This window comes from Haliotis rubra, unplaced genomic scaffold (assembly GCF_003918875.1).
Source record: "Haliotis rubra isolate DU_JTF1 unplaced genomic scaffold, ASM391887v1 Scf31, whole genome shotgun sequence".
Classification (NCBI taxonomy): domain Eukaryota; kingdom Metazoa; phylum Mollusca; class Gastropoda; order Lepetellida; family Haliotidae; genus Haliotis; species Haliotis rubra.
The window spans coordinates 1,663,673-1,687,041 of NW_025766980.1; the positions used below are offsets into that span (position 1 = coordinate 1,663,673).

Consider the following 23,369-nt stretch of genomic DNA (forward strand, 5'->3'; position numbering starts at 1 on the left):
ATGCATTAGCAATTTCTCGTATGATACGAAAACAATAAATAATCCATGCAAAAATTAACGACATAGGTTTTTGGTAGTCATGGTATGCGCATGTTCGGGGTTAGCCGGAAGTTACATTTATAGTTGGAATACAGTGTTGTCTTCAGAAACAAGCCAAACAAAAAACTATTGTCCATTTTTATGATGGCTACCATCCCGATCGCCATTAGCAGAATAAAGAGGGAATTCAAAGAAGTTATCAAAAGTGATGAGGTATTTATTTTTCATGTGTTGTAAATGACCGAAAATTAAATGAGAACTCGTCATGAGTTGGCGAACGTAAAATCACAGATTCTGTTAGCTCTAGATGTGGTACTATTTGTGTGATTCTTCCTCGCTCAAAATAGTGCAGACTTCACGAAATGTTCTGTTTCACTTCTCTTTAATCATGTGCCCATCTTCTTGCTGAAAACTGATCAACCACTGCCTTCAGATAAAATAATAAGCAGGATGGATTCCAAGGAGCAGATTTTGTCCCACTACATTCTTGTGCAACAATAACCTAAATCATAGATTTATGTTACCCTTCTGTAATGGTTTGATTTACTCACTGAATCAAAGGCATTTTAGGTTAAAATGCAGTTTATACAGCAGAGCAGTGCCTTAGTAATTGGTCTGCTTTTCAATTAATGCCTTATACTTTTTATGAGACATCCTGTTTGTTTGTATGTGTTGGGGTTGGGAACACCCAATGTCTATGTAAGGCAAACCGTCACATTATAGTGAGGGTAAACACTCCGGGTCCCATCCGAAATCCAGTGATAAGATGGTATAATTTATAAATTAACTCATTCTGGATGTCAATGCACTATTGTTCTGGAATTGAACTGTGGAAGTAAGGTACTTGTAAAGGTTTCAAGTAACACTGAAACTACCCATCCACAATTCTACTTTTGTCACTGCAGCTTAGGGCTGGGACGATTCACTGATGCATCGATGCATCGCGATACATATAAGTTTGATACAGCTATTGTATCGTAGACTGGTGTATCGATACAAAACGATACACAACTTTTTTGCAAAACAGTATTATCATAAACATGTTACAGTACTTATTTAGAGAAAAATATGCAAGTATGATTGATTTACTTGTTTGTTTATTACAATAGTGTTATTGTTATAATGTTGTTGTTGTAATAAATCATTTTAAATCTTGATACCGTGTCATTCGTTCAAGGTGTATGTATCGTGGTATGTATCGTATCGCAGGTAAAATATCACGATATGTATCGTATCGTGACATAGTGTATCGTCCCAGCCCTACTGCAGCTGTTGTAATATCAGACTTATCCTGAGTCCACAGGCTAAACTGTACCCAAGAAAATGTCGTTTGGGATGGTGACAACTGAGGCAGGGATTATCAGGGTTGTACTGTAAAACAAAACCTAGGTCATGGACCTTCACAATGAACTTTCCTAAAATGTTCGAAAATTTCTCAGCTGTTAGACATTGAGGATGCACACTTTCTGTCTTTACAAGTATCAAATGCAAACATTATTATTCAATAAAAGCTGAACATGTCAACTTTAACTGGCCAACTTTCAGTACCATATTCAAAACTGATGGCTAAGGAGAGTCTCAATGAAGACAAGTGAAACATATTTTTTTAACAATGGTAATTTCTTTCTTAAATGAAGTATGTGATACTGTAGGTCTAATCGGATAAATATATTTTAATGTATCAGCATATAAAGTGGTGTGTTTCTGTTGATGTACTGAAATGTTCAATAAATGACCGTGCTTATTTGCATTATAGAAACTTTTCATCTTACTAGCAGACAGTAAGCATAGTAAGTGGAGGTTAGGATTGTAAACCCAGGTTCGAGTCATCACGTGTGAAGCAGCATTTACCCCCCAAAACAACATGTTATGGAAGAACTGGTATTTTAGAAACATTACCTGATATTTACTTGTTTTGGTTGTTCAATAAATGTCATCATGCTGCATCACTTGTTTTCCTTCAGATTGCTAAGTGTGACATCAAGGTGGAACTTGTTGATGACCAGTACAATGACCTGAGAGGCGAGATAGCAGGACCTCCTGACACACCATATGAAGGGGGCACATTCAAACTGGATATCAAAGTACCAGAAACTTATCCTTTTAACCCGCCCAAGGTTTGTATTTTGTTCATTTTTATAGGCCAATGTTAGAAATTAAGCTAAGCATAAAACCCAAGGTGTCGTTATCGTGAGCTCTGTTTGAACATGAAGGATGTTGACGGTTGCTATATTCAAATATCACAGAAGCAAAACATAAGGACCTCCCAAGTTTTGAACATTTATACTAACAACTGTAACTGCTTTCTAAGAAAACTGATGTTTCAAGATACCTCATTACAAAGAAAGTAGCCTAAACATTTTGTGAAAATATGAGCCCATTTTTGGCATTGTAACCAACTTTGAGTAGAAGTGAATATAATCTTTTACTACCAAAACCAATTTTGGTGTGGTGAGGTCACCTGGTGGTTAAACATGTTTAAGTGTTGGCTCTGCGTTCCAAAGGCACAGGATTGATTCCTAACATGGGCACACGGTGTGAAGCCCATTTCTTTTTGCCCAACTTTGATGTTGCTACTCACCCACTTGCTTGCCTGACCACCCTCCCACATGCCCACCCTTTCAAGCCATTTGTGTGGTTTATCATCAGTAGTCTTTTGTGTTATTTCTTTTGCATACGGTTTTGAAATATTAATGCCTGGTATTGCATTGCAGTTCATCACTGAAACTCTCAAAATCTGAAATATTTTCCATCACAAGCTAAAACAGTGTGTCCACAATGCTCCTTTGATAATTGAGTTAGTTATGCTATGTATCAGTTACATTACCTTTAATCACATGAGGACCGCCTCCGTGGTGTAGTGGTTAGAGCGTCCGCCCGGAGAGCGGAAGGTCTTGGGTTCGATCCCTGACCGCGTCATACCAAAAGACGTTAAAATATGGTACTTGTTGGTCCCTGTCTGGCGCTCGGCATTAATGGGTACAACAAGGACGGGTCGGCTCGGAGTCAGTATAATGTGTCTGAGTGGGGTATTCATGCTTCACTGCGGCATGGTATCTCAGTGGGCTAGCACTATAAAACCAGCTTCAGTCTGGGCTAGTACAAGCAGCCGCACATACACATGCACACGCATGCACGTCGTCATATGAGCGAAATATTCTCAAGCATGACGTAAAACCCAATTTCACCTCACCTTTAATCACATGAATGTGGAATCTCAGGGAACCCAACCATGCAACTTCCTCTGAGGAAGAACCAGCTTGTCATTTCGCTCAATGAGCAGGCTCTTGCAACCCTTGTCCTGCTGACTGTGTGCATTAGGAACCTTTGCAAACAGAGTTGTGTGAGCATTGTGCAAGCTCACAGGAATTCTACAAGGAGGCTTTTATGACACAAAATGGGATTCATTTGTACTTACAGCAAATGAAGTTGAAGGATCCTATGAAGGCCGTGAATCAGATCCATGTTAGAATTGGTCTTCAGCAACCCATGCTTGATAACAGGATCGCGTTGTCAGTCTTGCTGACTTGGTTGACACATATCATTGTATCTCAGCTGCCTAGATCTATGCTGATGTTGATCACAGGATTGTCTGGTCCAGACTTGATTACTTACTGACCGGCAAATTGCTGAGTGCAACGTTAACAACAAACCAACCAATCAGGCCTCAGTTCACAGAAGACTATTTGCTGTTTGTATGTACAGCCAAGAAGTGTCTGAATGGTGACCAGTATCCTCAGAAACTAATGAAATTGCTCCAGACTGGGTTTGAAAATTGGTGCCATAAGTTATTTTTTTTTGCAGAGAAGGGACCTTTTGTTTGTATTTATTTCACATTAATCTTTTTTTCTGACAAAGTACTTTTGAGACCCGTGAAGATCCGGGTTAGAAAGAATATTGATCTTCAGTAACCCATGCTTGTCGTAAGAGGCGACTAACGGGATTATGTGGTCAGGATTCTCTGACTTGGTTGGCACATATCAGGGCTCAATTTCAGAGAAGTTAACCTACTTGTACCAGGTGCAACCTACGATAAAGACCTAGCTGCATCAGCCAAATTCAAGTTGCAACATAGTGTGTTTAAAACGTCAGAAGTTTCGGTGCACATAAAAATATTTCCGTGATGTATCCATGAGGGGTGGGTATTGCAGAGAATATTCATATTGCGATGCGAAAGCATGTATTGCGATATGCATTGCGATATATTGCATGAAGTATTTTAAACAAAAATCTACTTATAATTGAGTTATTGCTTGATTTATAGAGCAAAAACACAACAAAATCACTATGCTTGATTAAGCTTTAATAACAAATTTTAATCATGATAAAATAAAAATGTGAATAATATTTGGCACAAATGAAACAAGGAAATATCCGAAGATTTCCGAGTGTTACCAGTGTTCACGAATGGTGTTTCAAAGTAACAGGACATTGGGTCCTGTAAGTTTCAGATGTCTGTCTGACCCATTGAAAATTCACAGGACCCATAGAATAAAATTAAACACACATTACAGATTTAACATTTCTTATAATTGGCATTAAACGACATTAGATTTATAAACAGCAAACAAGTGTCACATGTCACATATAACAACTTCAGTCAAAGTCATTACAGTCGGACACTGGGGCCGGCGGGTTGTACAGTTCTATCGGACCATTGGCAAATCTTCCGGATTTGTCAGGGTGTCAGGCACTATTCGTGAACACTGGTGTTACGACGTTTTCCAAATGCATGTCAAACTACCGGTTTTCGATCAGCGTATAACAATACGTATCGTTTTCATGTCTGAACCGGTAAATACCAGTAAACCGGTTATATTGTGCAGCCCTAGTACCCATGAAACCATAGCAACAGAGACAGCTGATATCTGTTTTCAAGAGCTGTCATAGCCGAGACGTGTCTATGAATAGCAATGTTTCGGTGCCATAGCTATTCAAAGTTTAGAAGAAAAATGAGCTGACATATTTATGCTTATAATGTTAGATTCATCATTGATTTATTTCTCAAAAATTGACTTGCACCTTGTGCAAGTTAGACTCATAACTAGGTTGCACTTTGTAATACTGGGTTGCACCAGTGCAAGTAACAAAGCACTAAATCGAGCCCTGCATGTCATCGGTTCCCAATTGCATAGATCAATGCTCATGCTGTTGATCACTGGATTGTCTGGTCCAGACTCGATTATTTACAGAACACCGCCATATAGCTGAAATATTGCTGAGTGCGGCGTAAACTAAACTCACTCACTCACTTTTGTATCTTGTCTTTTCTTAAGGCTTTATGTGACTCAATATTTTCTTCCATTATTTTATTACTATATGAAGAAACAATCTGGTTTTTCATATACTGATGTTGACTGACGCTTGATGTTTATTCACGAATATGAAAATCAGAAGGATTGCACATACAATCAGCATGATCAGAAAGAAATGTGTTTATTGGTGACTTGTAGCGTAGCCATAGAGTTAAAGTGATATTGTTTCATTGAAACAATGTCCCCATGACTAAACGTGGGATGACTAAACATGGGTACAGGTCTTCCTGTGGGTACCAGGTCCTGTCTATAGTCTGTTTGCAGTGAAAACGTACCGATGAATTCCACTTTAAACAAAAAAGCAAATCGAATAAAGTGAAAATAAGACTGCGAATCCTCATAATTTTACCTTGCCAGTGGAACATTTAAATCTCAGAATTTTATTCATAAGGATAAAAGATGTTTAACAAACTATCATGGTTTCAAACCGCTATTATTGGCTTGTATTACAAGGGGGTATGAACATCAGATGAAACATCTAGCAGGGCTCCAGATAAGGACCGTATCGGCGTATGTACGGAAAAAAATATGCACGATTCGGTAAGAAATAATTTAGAAAAAGTAGCAGATACGCACCACAGCAATGGTCTATGGTCTTAGAATCATTTACAGACATATTTATCTGAAAAAGTATTGTTTTATTGTTTATTGACCTGTTTATACAAGACCAGCAATGGTGTGGTGCATATATGAAACGAAATACAAGATTACTGATACACCATTAAATTCCATTCAGTACTCTAAATGTACTCTTAAGGTTTTCCAGTACACCTATATTGAAAAAAATAAGGAGTAAGTACTCCTGATGTTGAACAATTATCTGGAGCTCTGACCTAGAACAAGTATGGTTGGGCTAAGTTAACGCTCATCACGTACCGCACGTGCATTTGTTTCACTGTTCCAACTACTACGCTTACCCCTTGCAATACAAACCAATAATAGCGATTTGAATCTATGATTGTTTGTTAAAGAACTTTTATCCTAAGATGAATAAAATTCTGAGATTTAAACGCTCAATTGGCAAGATAAAATTAAGAGGATTCGCAATCTTAATTTCACTTTATTTGATTTCCTTTTGTTTAAAGCGAAATTCATCGGTACGTTTTCACTGCAAACAGACTATAGTTCCCACCCAACCCAGACACCCTAAATAACTGTCCCAGTAACTGCTACTGTGTCTGGTACCACAAAGTTAGCCAACACAACAGCTGTCATCATGATCCCAATGTATACACTGTTAATGTAGGTAACATGACACACAGAAAATCTTCCGCACCACGATATGTGAACTTTGACTTGATTCATGATACACATAGGATACACAGTACCAGTACATATTTTAATCCTACTATGCTTATCTTATGAAAGAACAGGGTTATCACCTTCCTTACCATGGGCACATCAGAATCATAAGGTGATGTGTGTATGTAAATAGTATTTACTAGGGCTCTGGTAAAACAATTCCCCATCAGATAGTTTGTGCCCAAGTCTTCTGTATATTGGAGTCGTCCCAGCCCTAATGGTCAGTGGAATCGCTTCCTAATGTTGGGTCACAAAAACTATGGTGACAACTGGTTCTTGGGTGTATGTATTGTAAATACGGAAAGTTTTGCACACATTAAAGTACTGTGAAAACTGCGAGTGACTTACACTTAAAGTAGTTTCATAACACAGTTATAATTATGCATCAACAGGGTTTTACATAGCTCTTCGAAACTGGGAGTCCTGGGGACTCAGGGCATATTTTTGGAGAGTCCATTTTCAAAATTGGGGGTCCATCAATTTGCATTAAATCAGTGATAATGATTGCTTCCCATTTGATAATGATTATGTTAAGATATGTGTTACTTTCAATGTCATTAGAATAATGATTGTAAATAGAATGTTTATATTTTAATATGGGATATCATTACAAACTCAGAAAGTTCTTTCCCAGAAAAAATAAATATTGCGTCCACAAGGACACACAGGATTTTAGTTTGGGGGTACTTCACCAAATTTCTGCGTCCAATACGCAGGAATCTTGCGTCCCATAAAACCCTGCATCAAAAAGTGGACCATAAGGAGGAATATTTCTTCTATTTCCTGACATTGTCAACGAGCCAGTTGCATTAAATTTCCTGTTTCTTAAATTAATAATTGTCACTAAATGTGTGGATAGTCTAACCAGGAAACCTACCAGATCAGGTTGATTTGGTGACTTAACACTGAGTAGTACAGCCATCAGACCATTCTGTCAGGAAAAGGACAAAAACATGCTATTCCGACCCTCCTTGTCAATGATAACAACATGCATTTTGGTTTTAAAAGGACTGTTATGATTCCATCACACTGCGTCCTACTTATAAAATATGATGGGCAGAAGTAACTGTGATCTTTATTATTTCATCAACAGGGTGCCATAAAACTAGACTCTCACAATAATTTCACAGCACATAACATTATAGATTTACAGTGTCAACAGTGATATTCACCCGACTTGGTACAAGTTTTACAATCTGGATGGGCTGGATGATAGATGAGGTTCTTTACACTTACAGGTGAAGTTTGTCACCAAGATATGGCATCCAAACATCAGCTCAGTCACAGGTGCAATATGCTTGGATATATTGAAAGATCAGTGGTAAGTCTGTAGCATTTTCAGGTAATGTATTGCTGCAGTGAACTTGTAAGCACTTGCGTATTTCATCATTTTGGTGTGAATATTTACAGATATGATGTTTAAGAAAAGCAAGATTAATTGATGTCAACTTCGTTATTGTGAATAACACAACATTTCAGAGTTATTCACAATAAAGAAGTTGACATCCATAACTCTTGCTTTTCTTATGCATTCCACTTCTAAATGCCCTTCAAAGATTAGATATGATGTTATTCAACAAACTATGGTGATAACGAACTCAAAGAGACCAGTAATTTTAGTTTGTTATAACCTGATAACCATAATTCATACACATTTCGACTTAAATGTACAAGTGTTTGAAGTCCATTTCTGGTCTCCTCCGCTGTGATATTGCTGGAATATTGCTAAAAGCGGCATAAAACTGGAACTCACTCACTCAAAAAAATGGTTTCTTACATCCAACAGTTCATTATTAGCTTGTTTGTTCTAAACATAGTTTACTGTATTTAAGAGAAAGGTTCTCAAGAAAACGGTTATCTCCCAATTGACAGACACCCATTTGACAGACAGTCAGTTGACAGACACTGAACTAGAAGGGTATTTAGGGTAACACCTACGGGTATTATGGAACAGTCCACTGTCTAGTGAGTATAAGTAGGGTGAGCCTGAAACAGGTTCGTAACTGAAAAGTTTGAATGTGTATAAATAGAACTGAAATGATTGAAACATATTATATTCATTCAAGAAAAGGGTTAAGTTATCCAACTTTGAAAAGCCCTCTCCCAATAATAGGAAATGTACAACAGAATTTAAGTGAGAAAACGTTTTGTTTGAGAGATATAGATATGTATATATTTGAAAACATTCTGATTTTCAGTAATTGAGAGACCTGCATGGCCATGTAAGATAAGATTAATACCAATCAGTGATCTAATTTTTAACAATACTTTCTAAAGATTGTAACAGTTTGTGTTCTCAGCTGTCAATCAAGAGAGGGGTCCCCAATACCTCATTCTCCACTGCAATATGCATGATGCATCATAACAGCTGAAATGTTACTGATTGTGACAAAATGACTTTCACTCACCTATCTGATTTGGTTCTCCTGATTTCTCTGGGTTAGGATTAGTAAATGAATTGTGTGGTCAAGTTGATGTGTCAGTGAACAGCAATGGTGTGGATCATTGCTTATATCAATGACTTGATTGTTAGGTCCAAACCAGACTATTTTCTAAGAATATCTGGGCTACTGATAAACAGCAAACATTCACACTGGTTGTCATGAAAATGAACTAAGTATGATGCAAGCCTGTATTAAGCAATTTGTATGTCTTTGAAAAATATTTGTAAACTTGAAAAATATTTGTAATCTTGAAAAAGATTTGAAAATATGTTTGTATGAACCAGTCAAGTAGCTTCACTGGACTTTCGGAGAATTCAGAAAAATTAAGGTAGATAGATTGTGTCTTGTATGAAGGAAACTTCATCTGACTGTTGTGTACTTTCAGGGCCGCTGCCATGACGTTACGGACGGTACTGTTGTCGTTACAAACGCTGCTGGCAGCTGCGGAACCAGATGACCCTCAAGACGCAGTGGTAGCCCAGCAATACAAGGAAGTGCCGGAGATATTTGTCAGGACAGCCAGGCACTGGACATCAGTGTATGCCGGAGGTGCAGTATACTTTCATTGTGTTTGGTCAATACATTACCCAGCAACAGAAACTAATGTGTATATTTATTTTAAAACATAACATGCTTAAGAATGGCAAAGCCCTTTACTTTGCGGCATACAGACAATGACCATAGGACAGGTGCAAAGATTTCTATCGCTGTATTAACATGTCATAATGGAAAATATAATGCACTTACACAAGGTGCCCCATAATGACAAAATAACAATATACCAATAGGAGTTATCTGCCCTTTCAGCCTCTTGTATCAAGCAAAGTGGTGTGTCTTGGAGGCGTTATTTCCCTTATGCCTTTCACTCTAAGCAAGAATAATGTCAAACAAATTGAAATAACAGTTTATAATTCTACATGCAAAATGTTCAGCACCAGTATATTGATTGAGGGTGGTTTGCTGTGAAGTTTCAAGATCTTGTTATGCATGTTATTTAAGGTAACAAGTTTGAGGTTTTGAAAAGGCGGCTATCGCCTCAGTGCATAAGACGTATTGTCTATCTGCACTGGGTTTTCAATGTATTTATCTCCTGGGCACCTCACTCCAACATGTGTTAAGAGATGGTCCTGGCTGTTGCCTTGCTGGACACTTGGCCTCAATAGGGTAAATCAAGGTGTGACTTTCTTAGCCCTGATACTGTATCTGTATTCAACAGTGGCAAGGTATCACTAGACTACTACAGGCAGCAAGGCACATACATGCATGCCCATGTTAATATAAGTGAACCCACGAAGATCTGGGTGAGAATTGATCTTCACTAACCCATTCTTGTCGTAAATGGCGACTAATGGGATCGGGTGTTCAGGCTCGCTGACTTGGTTGACATATGTCATCGTATCCCAGTTGCATAGATTGATACTTATGCTATTGATCACTGGATTGTCTTGTCCAGACTTGATTATTTACAGACCGCCGCCACATAGCTGAAATATTGCCGAGTGCTGCATTTAACTAAACTCCCTCACTAATTTAAGTGAAATAAACTCTAACGATGTTACCACTTATTTCACCTCATGAAATTGAAGTTGAAGTTAATTCACCTGATAATGAGCGGTCTATAGTCAGTTTGTGATTATACTTGCAGGGCCAAAAAGAGAGGAAGAATTAGAAAAAAAGGTTATCAAGATTGTCAACATGGGATTTGCAGAGGTTAGTACTTTTAAGTTGTTGCTATTAAAGTTTATTTATTATAATGTTCATCTGCCCGTTAATACCCCTCCATGGGGATTCAGAGAAAACTGCATCCCATTATGTTGTACAAAGAAATGACAAAAAGGAGGATGTATGTACCTCCAATGAGTCCAATATCTGACGTGGCTGATGGTGAAATGGATGATATCTCTAATTTTTCCTTATCCTGACTCATGCTAATTATGCTTGTCTCCTTCCTTTTGCGAATGATAGTGGAACACTTGAAATCCCTTGAAGTTCCCTTTAAAAAAGTAGACGTAAAATCACTCACCCAGGAGTAGCTTCCCTTTCCTCCCTTTGGCGCCCAAATGGTCACATGATCGGCCATATTTGTCACTCTCTCCTTCTTCGCCCTTGAGGACGGTTGTGAGAGCACCTGGGTCCCTAAGCGGCACACATATATTATATTATATTTTCGGACCTTACATCAAAATTATTGCTGTATACGATTTTTAGGATTATTTTCTACTTTCGGTTGGAAATTTGATTTAAATTTCCGTTGTTTGACATGTGTTTTCTTCATGTTTACATTTCATGAAAACTTATATTCGTTGTAGGTACCGAGTGTCTGCGGCTGACCCTCATTTATTATGTCCTAATTGCACTGTTTCATGTTCTTTCAGCTCTCACTGTAAGTTTTGTGTAATTTTAACCTCTGTTGAATTTACTAATAACCTTTTTTTTACACATAGACATGCTAAGGACTGGGTACGTAGGTATTCACAAGTCATGTCTAAATCTAGTAATTGCACTGATAACCGTGTGTTAACCACTGCTGTAGATATTCATATTCTAGTGAATTGCTGAACGTTTCTCTGGAGCAGGTCGATGTACCAGGGGTGAACGCCGGAGGCCATTAGAGATCATCGTCTACTGAGCTGACCTCATCGCAGGTGAAGAAGGCCAAATCTTCATCTTCCCAGAAGAAGAAGGCTACTACCATGAAGACTTCAGCGAAGTCGAAGATCAGCTCTACACAGAAGACAAGGTCTTTCTCAGCCGAGATTGTTCCTCCGGAAGAAGCAGATGTTTATGATGATCTACCCATCCTCATACCTGAAGTCACCATTGTCAGTAAGAAGACGAAGCCTGCTTCAACAGCTACATCGGCATTGGTGTCAGTGCAGACATTGACAGAAGACCTGCTATCAACGCAGACATCGGGTACCAGAGATAGCAGCAGCGTCAACTCTTCACGAGTGCAGCGAGCCTTAGATGACGTCTCTTCAGTATCAGATACATAATCCCTGCAGCAGTCTCTTCAGACAATGCAGAACTTCAACCTGGGACTGTTCATGCAACAGTTTACAGACCAGATGATGTCGATGATGGAACATCGCTTTGCTCAGGAGAAGGCTGCTATGAAGACCCCTACAATGTCTACTAGCCTGCGTGAAGGCTCAACAGTCTCACCACCACATCTGGATGAAGAGGGAAGCCTGCGCGAAGGCTCACGGACACGACAATCTTCCCCATCTGAAGTAGACGCCCCAGAGAGTGCTGCTAAGAAGTCTCCACGCAGGAAGGAATCGAGGCGTTCTCCCGAACCCTACAGACGTCGCAGATATGAGTCGTCATCTCCATCGGACTCTGACGCCCATCAAGAGCCTGCGCGAAGGCACGTCTACAGAGGGGAAGCTACGTCCACAGAATCCGGCTTCGCGAAGGCCTAGAGTAATATCGCAAACCTCCAGGAAGGATTCAAGATCGCATCGGGATCGCACGCCTGCGCCGAAGGTCTTCATACAGATCATCCCATAGAGAGAGGGGAGATTCCGTCAATCAGCCTTCGTGAAGGCTTAGAAAGATATCTCAAGACTCCAGGAGGAATACACGGTCAAACCAGGACCGTTCACCTGCACGCAGCTCTACATACAGATCTACATACAGAGACTCACGTCATTATGGATCTTCAGATAGGGAAATGTCTCACTACACTGTCTGAAGTTAGAAGTCTGGAGAACTCTACTAACGTCAGCTCAACATAGCAGACCCTTCCGATGACAGTCGACCTGCACGAAGGAATATAAGCTTTATAAGCTCTCTCGGATGAAGGCCTGCAAGAACAGTTACGTTTGCGAAGATCTTTACCATCAGAAGTATCAGCAGTTAAAAGCCTGGAGGATTCAACGAACACGAGTTTAGTGTTAGCAGTCCACGATGGAGCCTCCACGAAGTTTCAGCGTCTCAGCAGGAAGGATTCTAACACAGAAGTAGATTCCAGGATTCTACAGACTGCGCAGATACGGATCTTCCAACTTGGACATTCATCAACCTGCGCACAGGCACTCGCGGGGAGGATTATAATCAGAGTCAGCATGTCCTGCCGTTCAACGATAGCAGATTTCCCCTTCATCATACGGAGCCCTTCATGATACATCAGGGTTTGAGATTACAAGATCATCAGTGAATCCCGTAATAGATATTTAAGATAAGAAGATAACACAACTGGACACTACAACTAGATGTTGGCTATGTTGGATCAACCCATGGCTGGAGGAAGAAACACACACCTGAAGTAGCAATGTCAGATAACATCCGATGAAACACTGAAGATGAAATTTCATCACATGGGCTTACAAGATATCAAAGGGGTAGTTAACAGCATTGTCGCGAGTTCCTCAGCAAGACATCGGTTACAGTCAACTATACAGAACATCTGTATAAGATGACGACTGCAGTAAAGATTATAAAGTTGAAGAATACAGTCACAACAGACAGGGAACAGTCTGTTTTCTTGCGCTTCCGCTCAGCCATCAAGACACGTGTTCACTTGTGTGACTCCGGCACAAGCCGAGTGTTGACGAAGAAATCAACGACTGCACAAGATTCTACAAGGATCATTTTCCTGCAACACCGGTGACGTCATAGTCACGTGCCAGGAAGTCGTCTACAGTTGTAAACAACTCTTTCAACATGGGAAAGGCTCCATTTACAGTCCAGTTAGCAGGGTACAGCATGGTTTGACTATCTTCACGGGTCATAGAGGACTTCCCCTGTCAGCAGATTTAATATTGGTTTTCTGGGGACTTGCAGCGACAAGCGTGAGATGGTTTCTGCTCACAGCAGCTAATCGACTATAAATAGACTTCACATCGATGGCAGTCCCAGTACATGATAGATTTTTGCTGACCTAGAGACGACGTATTATGCATCATCGCTGCATAATGTTCGGATTCTGGTGACAACATCTTCATTACATAATACCAGAAGATTGATGAGACAAGCTTCTAGCCATGATTCCAGAATCGATCATCTCTCCGCTTCCATGTCGGACATGGCAAGGGCTCTTAGATCCATGTACCTACAACGTAGGACATGATTGCAGTAGATGGCTAGTAATCTCCTAATCGGAGTTGGAACCAAAACAGGATCTTCAATTGCTGGGAATATGGCTCATCACACCACAGAATCACACAGTCGTCCCAGAGGATCGTTGGGTCAAGATACAACATATGATATCTCAAGCAATGCTCTCTCCGTTGACACTACGTGCTTGGCAAAGCATGCTTGGTCTACTCACCTCAGCTCAAGACATGACTCGCAGAGGGAGACTACAGCTGCGCCCACTACAAATATTTGTGAACACCCATCTCGACAGTCTGGATCCGCTGATACTACCGGACAGCCTGAAACCATACCTCCTATGGTGGACTCGGAAGTCGAATGTTTGCGGAGGAACCTTTTTGTCAGAGCCGGTTTGCAACACTCATCTCTACGTAGATGCATCGCTACAAGGATGGGGTGCCCACCTCGACAACGAAGTGGCAGCAGGGAAGTGGTCGAGTCAGGATCAGAGTCTGCACATAAACTTGTTGGAGATGAAAGCAGTGATCAATGCTTTACAACACTGGTCCAGCGTACTAAAGAACGCAAGACTCGTGGTCCACACGGACAACTCCACAGTGGCATTCTACATCAACAAGAATCAACAACATCAATGAGGCTGCTACAACTCAGCTTTCTCCTGTTCAGCATCGTCGACGACCTGAACATCTACATGAAGGCAGGCCACATCCCAGGAGCAAAGAATGTCATAGCAGACGCCCTATCTCATCCACTAGCCCATCTCCGACAGAGTGGATGTTATACCCAGAAGCGTTCCGGTTCGTTATACAGACAATAGGATCTCCACTGATAGACCTGTTTTTCAACAAAGTTTAACAAGCAACGACCAACATTCGTCTCTCCGATTCCGGACCCTCAGGCATGGGCAACAGACGCTTTTAAGCGTCTCATGTGAAGGATTAATCGCTTATGCGTTTCCACCTCCAGCACTACTACCACAAGTAATACAGAAAATCAAGCAGACGACAACGCTGCAACTGATTTTGGTCACGCCCTATTGGCCAGCGAGGGTATGGTTTCCCGCCATCATACAAGAACTCGGAAGTCCAACCCTGAAACTACCAGAGTGGTCGAAACTGCTCGTCCATCCACACACCAAGCAAGCTCATGGGAATCCGGCATTGTTCCAGCTACACGCGTGGAGCGTATCAAAGCTTGCCTGAAGACTAGAGGTTCTCTCCAACCCATCCTCAAGTGGCGCAATGTACGGCGACAAGTGGCAGAGATTTGAACAGTACGCGCAGGAAAGGCTTTACAGCAGTAAAGCAACCCATCCTCAAGTGGCGGAATACCTGTGTCATCACTCTCAACATTAAAAGGTTGGCACTGCATACTTCTGCACAGTTATCACCATGAAGGCGGTATCAAGCTGACCAAAATACCAGAGATACTGGCACTACTACGCTCGTTCAAGTTGGAAGACCAACAAAAGAAATTCAAGGCTCCTGCCTGGAATCTCAACATAGTTCTACAACATCTCACCAGTGATGCCTACGAGCCTCTAGAATGGACAACCTTTGAACTACTGACTCAGAAAACGCTGTTTCTGATTGCCCTAGCAACAGCAGCACGGATGTCAGAACACGATTTGAATCATCACATCGTGACATCGTACATCTAGGACTGAGATGGGATTTTATTGCCAAGAACCAAGTGCCTGGTCAGCCTGACAGACAGTTCCACATCCCAGTCATTATCTACTACAAAGGACAAAATCAGGAGATGAAAATTCAAGATCGAAAATTCAAGCGCCTATTGATCCCCTTATCCACTGAGACGCCTACGGAAGTCTCTCGGACAGCGATATCGATCTGGATGAGAGCCGTTATACTAAGGGCCTATAAAGCAGCAGGACTTGAGCCTCCACGAGCCTCCAATCCATATGAAGTCAGAGCCCTGGCGTCAACACTTGCTCTGCATGGAAACTGCTCGATTACAAGTATAATGGAGGGCTGCTTTTGGAGATCGAACACGGTGTTTGCCAACCACTACCTCAGAGACATTGCCACCGAAGACGTCTCAGGCATTTACCAGTTTGGGCCACTTGTTGTAGCACAACAACTAACGGTTCAACAAAAGCGCTGAGAAAATCTCACCCCTTTTATCACGTGACTTGTGAAAACCAACGCTCTGGAGAGCAAATGGTTAAAGTCCATGCACACGCTAGGACAGACTAGCATAAGTGATAGACCCTGTACTTGTATAGGACATACTCGTACATGAAGAAGGGTCGCATCTCCACTTGATGCGAGCATCAAGAGATGGAGTTGCAATAGATAACTAATGGAATATTAGTATATCTTAATCCACACGAAAATGTCAGGAGAAGTTTCGGAGAAATCTGACAAGTTGTGGTCCCCCCAGACTCATCAGAGAGAAGTTGAAAGAATCTTCAACAGTGCCGTCATAAGTTCCCAAGGGGGGTAATACAGGACGTAAATCTACAACCAGTGAATCCAGAACGTGGCTTGACCCACCACCGTTTCCGACGGATTCTGCAAGCATAATTAGCATGAGTCAGGATAAGGAAAAATATGTAATTTTCTGCCTAAAATTGATATTTTATACTTATCCTGACTCATGAGGTTAGCCCTCCCAACCTCCCCTCTTATGGCTCTCTCGATTTCCCTGTAAATCCGGGTGTCTGGCTTACATACGGAGAGAGTGACAAATATGGCCGATCATGTGACCATTTGGGCGCCAAAGGAAGGAAAGGGAAGCTACTTCTGGGTGAGTGATTTTACGTCCGCTTTTTTAAAGGGAACTTCAAGGAATTTCAAGTGTTCCACTATCATTCGCAAGAGGAAGGAGACAAGCATAATTAGCATGAGTCAGGATAAGTATAAAATATCAATTTTAGTCAGAAAATTACATTTCTATTATGGATCATTGTGTCAGTATTTTTGTCATCACTGCCTGCATGTAATTTCCTTTCCTATTTCTAGCAAAACAATGCTGTAAGTTATGATGCAAACCTGATGTAAACATTGCCTGTTTCAGGGGGAAGCCAGACAAGCTTTATCAACAAGGAACTGGGATGTTGAAAGGGCAACAGAGTATCTCATAGATCAGCAGTCCTAATACAATGTTTTTAGTAATTATATCACCATGCATCTATTACACATAACTATGGTTGAAAGACTGGGACACAGTGAAGGGTCTTAGAGAGTAATGGTGTTCAAAGTGGAGTGTGATTATATACTGATAGTCCAACAGTAAAAGGAATCCTTGAAATGTATCAAAGTTTATAGGATGAATTGGCTACATTATGAGATCTCATTATGAGACAATGACTTAAAAAAATAATATACAATGCTGGCTTTAAAGGTGGTTTCTCTCGTACCAATAAGGCTGGGTGCCTAGATGACTTTGTGAAAAGGGTATTTATTATCACCATGCAAGGAGACAAATACAGAAGATAAATGTTGTTGTTAATACTTCATACTGTTGTATTCACTATGGTCTGCCAGAACCTGTGAATGGCAGCTTTGCAAGTGTAGTCATGTTTGACCAAACAAATCAAACCAATTTCTGGTTCCAGTGAAAGGGACCAGACCACTGTTCTGACCAGTAAGAGCTAAGGTTACATTACCAATATTAAGATTTTCTCCTGAGCACCATGTACCACAGACCTGCGTAGATCTACTCTACATATCTTCCATATCAAACAATGGTAGCTTTTGAAGAGACTTCATGCAAAACACAGGGATCATGTGACTTACATGAGGCCTCAATTGCCTAAATTCTTGCATGAGGTAAATTTATATTCATCACTATCATATCACAGTGCAACTGTGTTTGCCCATAGGGGATGAAGGACATAGTGTTTACAAGGCTTTGAAGTGTTGATGATGACGAAGTGTTTCACATGTATGACCTTGTGTGTTGCTGAATTGAAGATTTGCTATGAATACTATGGTTTGGGAATTGGACAAGTGTTTCTGATGATTGAATCATGGGAGTATATAGTCTCTTTGTGCCTCTGGAAGGTGTCGGTGAGAGAGTGATATTTGTATCAAAGTTGGTTGATTTGTCCATATTCTTGTTCATGAGGGGTTATTCTGTGGAAAAGCAGTTCTTTGAAGTGTAGGGTGTCATTTTTAAAGCATTGACCTCAGGCGCCTGAACAATCTTTCAGTATATTAATAAGTATAAAATCTATGTACACGTAGATCTATATCAATTGCAGAACTGAACAGGAAAGAAAAGTATAAGGGCAAAACTTCAGGTTCTTTTTAGATGTCTTTGGGCTTTGGAGTGTTTTTGACACTTAGATATTTTCATTCAGATGGCATCACATATTGCTGCTTATTGTGGCAAGCAGCACAAAATGGATATTAATTCATGTATTAAAACCTCTGTCAGTCCTTTTCATGAGGTAATAAGAAGCATTTGGGAGGATCAGTTGTTCATGCTTGTGACACTGGCTACCAGGGTTCAGATCCCACATAGATACAGTGTCTGAAGCATCATCTTGGAGTTCTTGTCTCAGTATGGCTGGACTCTCGAAAAGTTTGTGATTAATCATATTGGAGAAGACTAGGTTCAGTTATAAGCAGACAAGCTTACCACCATGTATTACTGTTAGTGATATATAACCCAACAGTATAAGCTTAAGCTTTAGAGTTATGTCACTTTGACATGATAGGATTCAGTGGTCCTGGGTTTTAATTTCACCTTCATTCTAATTATGATCCTTGAGCACAATACCCATGGGTCTCATCAAAGTGGTAAGTATGTGGGACCTGGATCGCCCTGGGTGCTCCTCCCATGTGAAGCTGCCAAGCCATGTTGTAGTTGAGGTGCTGCTGAGTTTCATCAGCTATTCACGTTGGTATACTAATCACACGAAGGGTTGCGATGGTGCACTGATGAATAGGCCAGGTTTGAGATAACACAGAAGAAGACCCATATAAATACTTGTACATAAATTGTGTGATGTTCCAAGTTCATCAACTGCACATATTCCGCACCTCTATTGGATGATTGATGATATGGTTAACGTACAGGTGTTTCACAATATTGTTTTCTCTCTTTAGCATCATGATGATGCATTCGGGCATGCATTTTAGGATGCAGCAGTTTTCAGATTCTACATGTTTGGGATCTTGTTTCTTGAAAACTTGGCTTGTTTGGATTTAAATATGTTTTGTTATGTCCAAAAAACTAAATACGAAACTGTCATCAGCATTTTCCAGACTATACTAACTGATGATACTTTAAGGTATTTTCTACTGGTAAACGAAATGTTGACACACTTCGTATCTGATACACTGTACATACATTGTACATCTTTTTCTAAGAAATATGCGCATATTACTGGAAACAAATATCTTCAGTGCAAGTCTATGTATGGATTCTTGATGCTCTAAAGTTAGACATATGTAAACAATATGATTCTTTGTTTGTTATCAAATCTTCATTGACCTAAAGTCGGTCGCAACAAATTATATTTACTGTGAACTTTGTTACTGACAAGACATATCTCTAGTCAGCACTTAAGGTCATTTGTTTATATTTTATGGTTTACAAATACAAATATTTTACAAAATAAATAATTGGAAATTCTGGTACATGTTCAGTTATTTTTTTTATTTCTCTTGAAATTGATTAGTTTTTGTCACTAATAATACTGTTAGATACCGCTTAAAGGAGAGAATGTTTTGTATGTTTAGAGTAAGTAACATTAAACATTGTATTCCCTGCAGTCATTTATCGGTCATGATCAGTCATTTATTAATGAAGTTGTAGTTACTTGAAATTTGTATGATATTTGAAACTTATAAGTTGAGCAGGTAGAAATACAAACATCCATTACCTTAATTTCTGGTCATCCCTTTTAGTTCCAGTCATCAAATTTGTGAACCATAAATTATAACAAAGAGTTGCCGAACATTTCAATGCACTGGACATAAGGAAATGTCTGTCAAATCAGGGAATTTCTAATCAGTGACTGTTACTGGAATATATGTCAAATCTGACTAGTTTCTTAACTTTTTACTGAATTTGTTTCTCAATATACCAACATGCACTTCGTTTAAAGTTACTTTCTTGAAAACACTGAACACTGAATTATTTCCTTTCATGATTAAAAAACCAAAGAATGGGTTGGTGTTGCCAAAACTTATACATTGATACTATACTGGTATGTTGGATTAATATATTGTCCTGTTCTCTATAGGTGAATGTTTAGGCCTAACCTGTAAGGACTGTTGTTATGTTCTTGTGTATTGCTGTGGGGGGATATGTCTGACTCCAGATAGACCATCAGTACCTTCATCACCTGTCCCTGTACCGCTAAGAACAGGTTCTAAACACACTGTTTCTCATGTGTTTCAGTCTAGCAATGTATACTTTGGTTCCAATAGACGTAAAAGGATTTTACAGAGAGACCTTATTGGACATAATGAACTGTCCTTACAATAAGCTTGTTTTCTGAAAGATCAACAGGTGTTTTGTCCCATTTTGCAGAAATTCAGACTCCTTAACAACCATGGCAACTTAGTATAGGCAAGAAAAGATAGTTCTTTCATAAATGATATAAGATTCTGTTTGTTTACAGACAACTCAAAACATACTGATTTCCATTCATATCTTTAAGATGAGAGTCATTATGAGTACTTTTCTTGGTTGTATACTGAAAAGAAATACACATCTTGCAAAGGACTGGACAGGTGAATACCTGTTGATAGGTTCATGTACATTTTCTTTCCAACCATCTTTGATTATCAAAAATATAATACATGTGTGTTTCTCCATTGTGTTTAGGAAGTACCAAGCGTTCCGTTTCACAAAGTTACTTACCACAATGACTAATGCAATCTGATGTTACAGTAAGCTAGTTACAGTCACTTAAGTGCTGAGGTGGTATTGCGAAATGAGATGCTGGATCCATTTTCCGCCACAACCATATAAAGAAGACGTGTCACTGAAAATATCCATCCAATCAAGTTACTCAATGAAGCAAGACATTTCCTGTACCAAGTTGGACAAGAGGTATGGTTATGGTCTCTTGGGAAATACAGTTTGGTGTGAATGGGTTTAGGATATTTATGTTAATTGCATGGAGAAAATACATTGGATATTTGATGATGATTTCCAGCATGACCCTTTACTAAGTCTGGAGACGTCAATCATAACAGCTGTTTGTTGGTGTCAGCAATGTTCTGCTGTGTGTTTCAACTCACCAGTACTCTAGTTAGGTGATGGTAGAAACCAGATCCCATCAACATCTATTAATTTTCATAGAAACTCACGTGTTACTGTTGTACTAACAGGTTACCTTATATGGTCATTGTGAATTTCAAAGCTCATCTTCTTTTTCTCATTTAACAAATAATATTGTTCGTGATAATATTGCTTCCCTACCTTCATGGTGTCAGTACCATTTCATCAGTGTGTTCTGATTTATTATTTATCATATCTTTCCCAAATAGCAAGATGGCTAGTCCATGAGAGATGAGATTTAGTTCAACAATTTTTGTTCTTGTGAAGAAGTAGGGGGCAAGATGACTTGGTTGATGCAGCTGATAGTATCCTTATTGCATAGATTAATGCCCATGATGTTGAGTCAGTTATTTTTAGACTGCTGTCATAAAGCTGGAAACATGCTAAGTGTAGCGTCAAACTTCACAAAGAAAAATAGAAAAGATAAGCTTATTCTGTGGAACTGTGTTTTTTCGTACCTGTATATAATATTGCATATGAACATCTGGAAACCACAAGTACTTACTGAACAACCAGCTGATTTATGGCTGACAATGGCATGTCATGTGTATCAGATTACAACCTGGTTCATCTAAGTTTTAGGCCCTGACTATACCTGGATTGTCTAGCCACGCATGAGTGATGAATGTTTGGTTAAATGTGGTTAAAATCATTTCGACAGAGTCCAAAGTTTGATTCCCCACATGGGTACAATGTGTGCAGCTTATTTCTGGTGCACCCTGCTGTGATATTGCTGGAATATTGCATAGAAACCTTACTCCCTGAAAGATCCAAGTGGTCCATAACTTCCTTTGGGTAGTATATTATGCTATGTACTATATTATGAAGGGCTTAGGGAACACTCACAACACTGACCAATAATGGAAGGCTGTGAGACTGATCTGCTACTGTGGTGAGCATGCCGCACAGGGCTGTCTCAGACAATGAGTTATGATCCTGAGTTTGAATCCCAGGTACGCTCTGGTTGTTTCTAGGTTTGTCAGCTCCATACCTAGGTTTCACAAAAGTGGTAAACACTGAAACCCTGTATCACTTTAGGCTCTCCTTCCACGTGAAGCTGCGATCACTGAAATACTGGTTAAGTTATTCGTAAAACCCACCCACTCAGCTCCGATTCCTATCCAGGAAAACATGAGCTTTTTGACCATATCCAACAACTGCAGTGTTCACTTAACCTGCGGTGTCCCCCGCCGTGATATTGCTGGAATATTGCTAAAAGTGGCATAAAACTAAACTCACTCACTCCACTTAACCTGCACTATGCAATACTAGTACACTCTTGGGTAGAAATAGAACGGGATTAACTAATCTGTTTCCTCAATCACTCAGTCCAGTATACACTATAAATATAATGTATTACTCCCACAAAGTTCTTATGAATAAACAGTATAAACGTGTAATATTATCAAGGAAATAGTCAATTGAAGTATTTAAGTTATAGTGTTATTATTGAAGTAACCAAAGTTATCGATTTTTCACCACAAATATGCTTTGAATGGAAATTGACTGACTATTGCCCGACACAAAATTATTTACCTACATAATTGCCATTTTTACTCATAAAACCTTACTGGAAGCCAGTACATAAATACAACTAATATATACCTATATTTATATCTGCGTACACAATATAGATTCCTTTGTTCTTGTTTTTCTGTGTGATTGTCCTTGATAAGTGGTATTCAGACAACAGGGTTAATAGTTGAGAAGGATGTCATCATTGGGATTCTCCTTAGTGGTTTCAGTGACTCATAATGTATACTCTTAATAAAGGAGTAGGGGAACTTCGTTTTTAATTTGCGATTGATGAGGGTCAATCAATGTTGATATGATAATAATGAATGTTTTGAGAGTGCATCACCACTTGCACTTCCTCATGACAATAGTTGTTTTTACAGTAATCGCTCTTGAAAGATGATTGGTGTATGATGTGAAATTTGCA

At 39.6% G+C, this 23,369-nt stretch overlaps 1 protein-coding gene across 1 annotated transcript; it reads left to right on the forward strand.

Moving 5' to 3' along the window:
- LOC124283087 (ubiquitin-conjugating enzyme E2 K-like) lies at positions 1-18,419 on the forward strand. Its single transcript, XM_046719112.1, has 6 exons — positions 1-252; positions 2,004-2,156; positions 7,895-7,977; positions 9,486-9,649; positions 10,746-10,810; positions 17,201-18,419. The coding sequence occupies exons 1-6, from the start codon at positions 181-183 to the stop codon at positions 17,279-17,281; spliced, it is 618 nt and encodes a 205-aa protein (XP_046575068.1). The 5' UTR covers positions 1-180; the 3' UTR covers positions 17,282-18,419.
- The last annotated feature ends 4,950 nt before the right edge of the window (positions 18,420-23,369 follow it).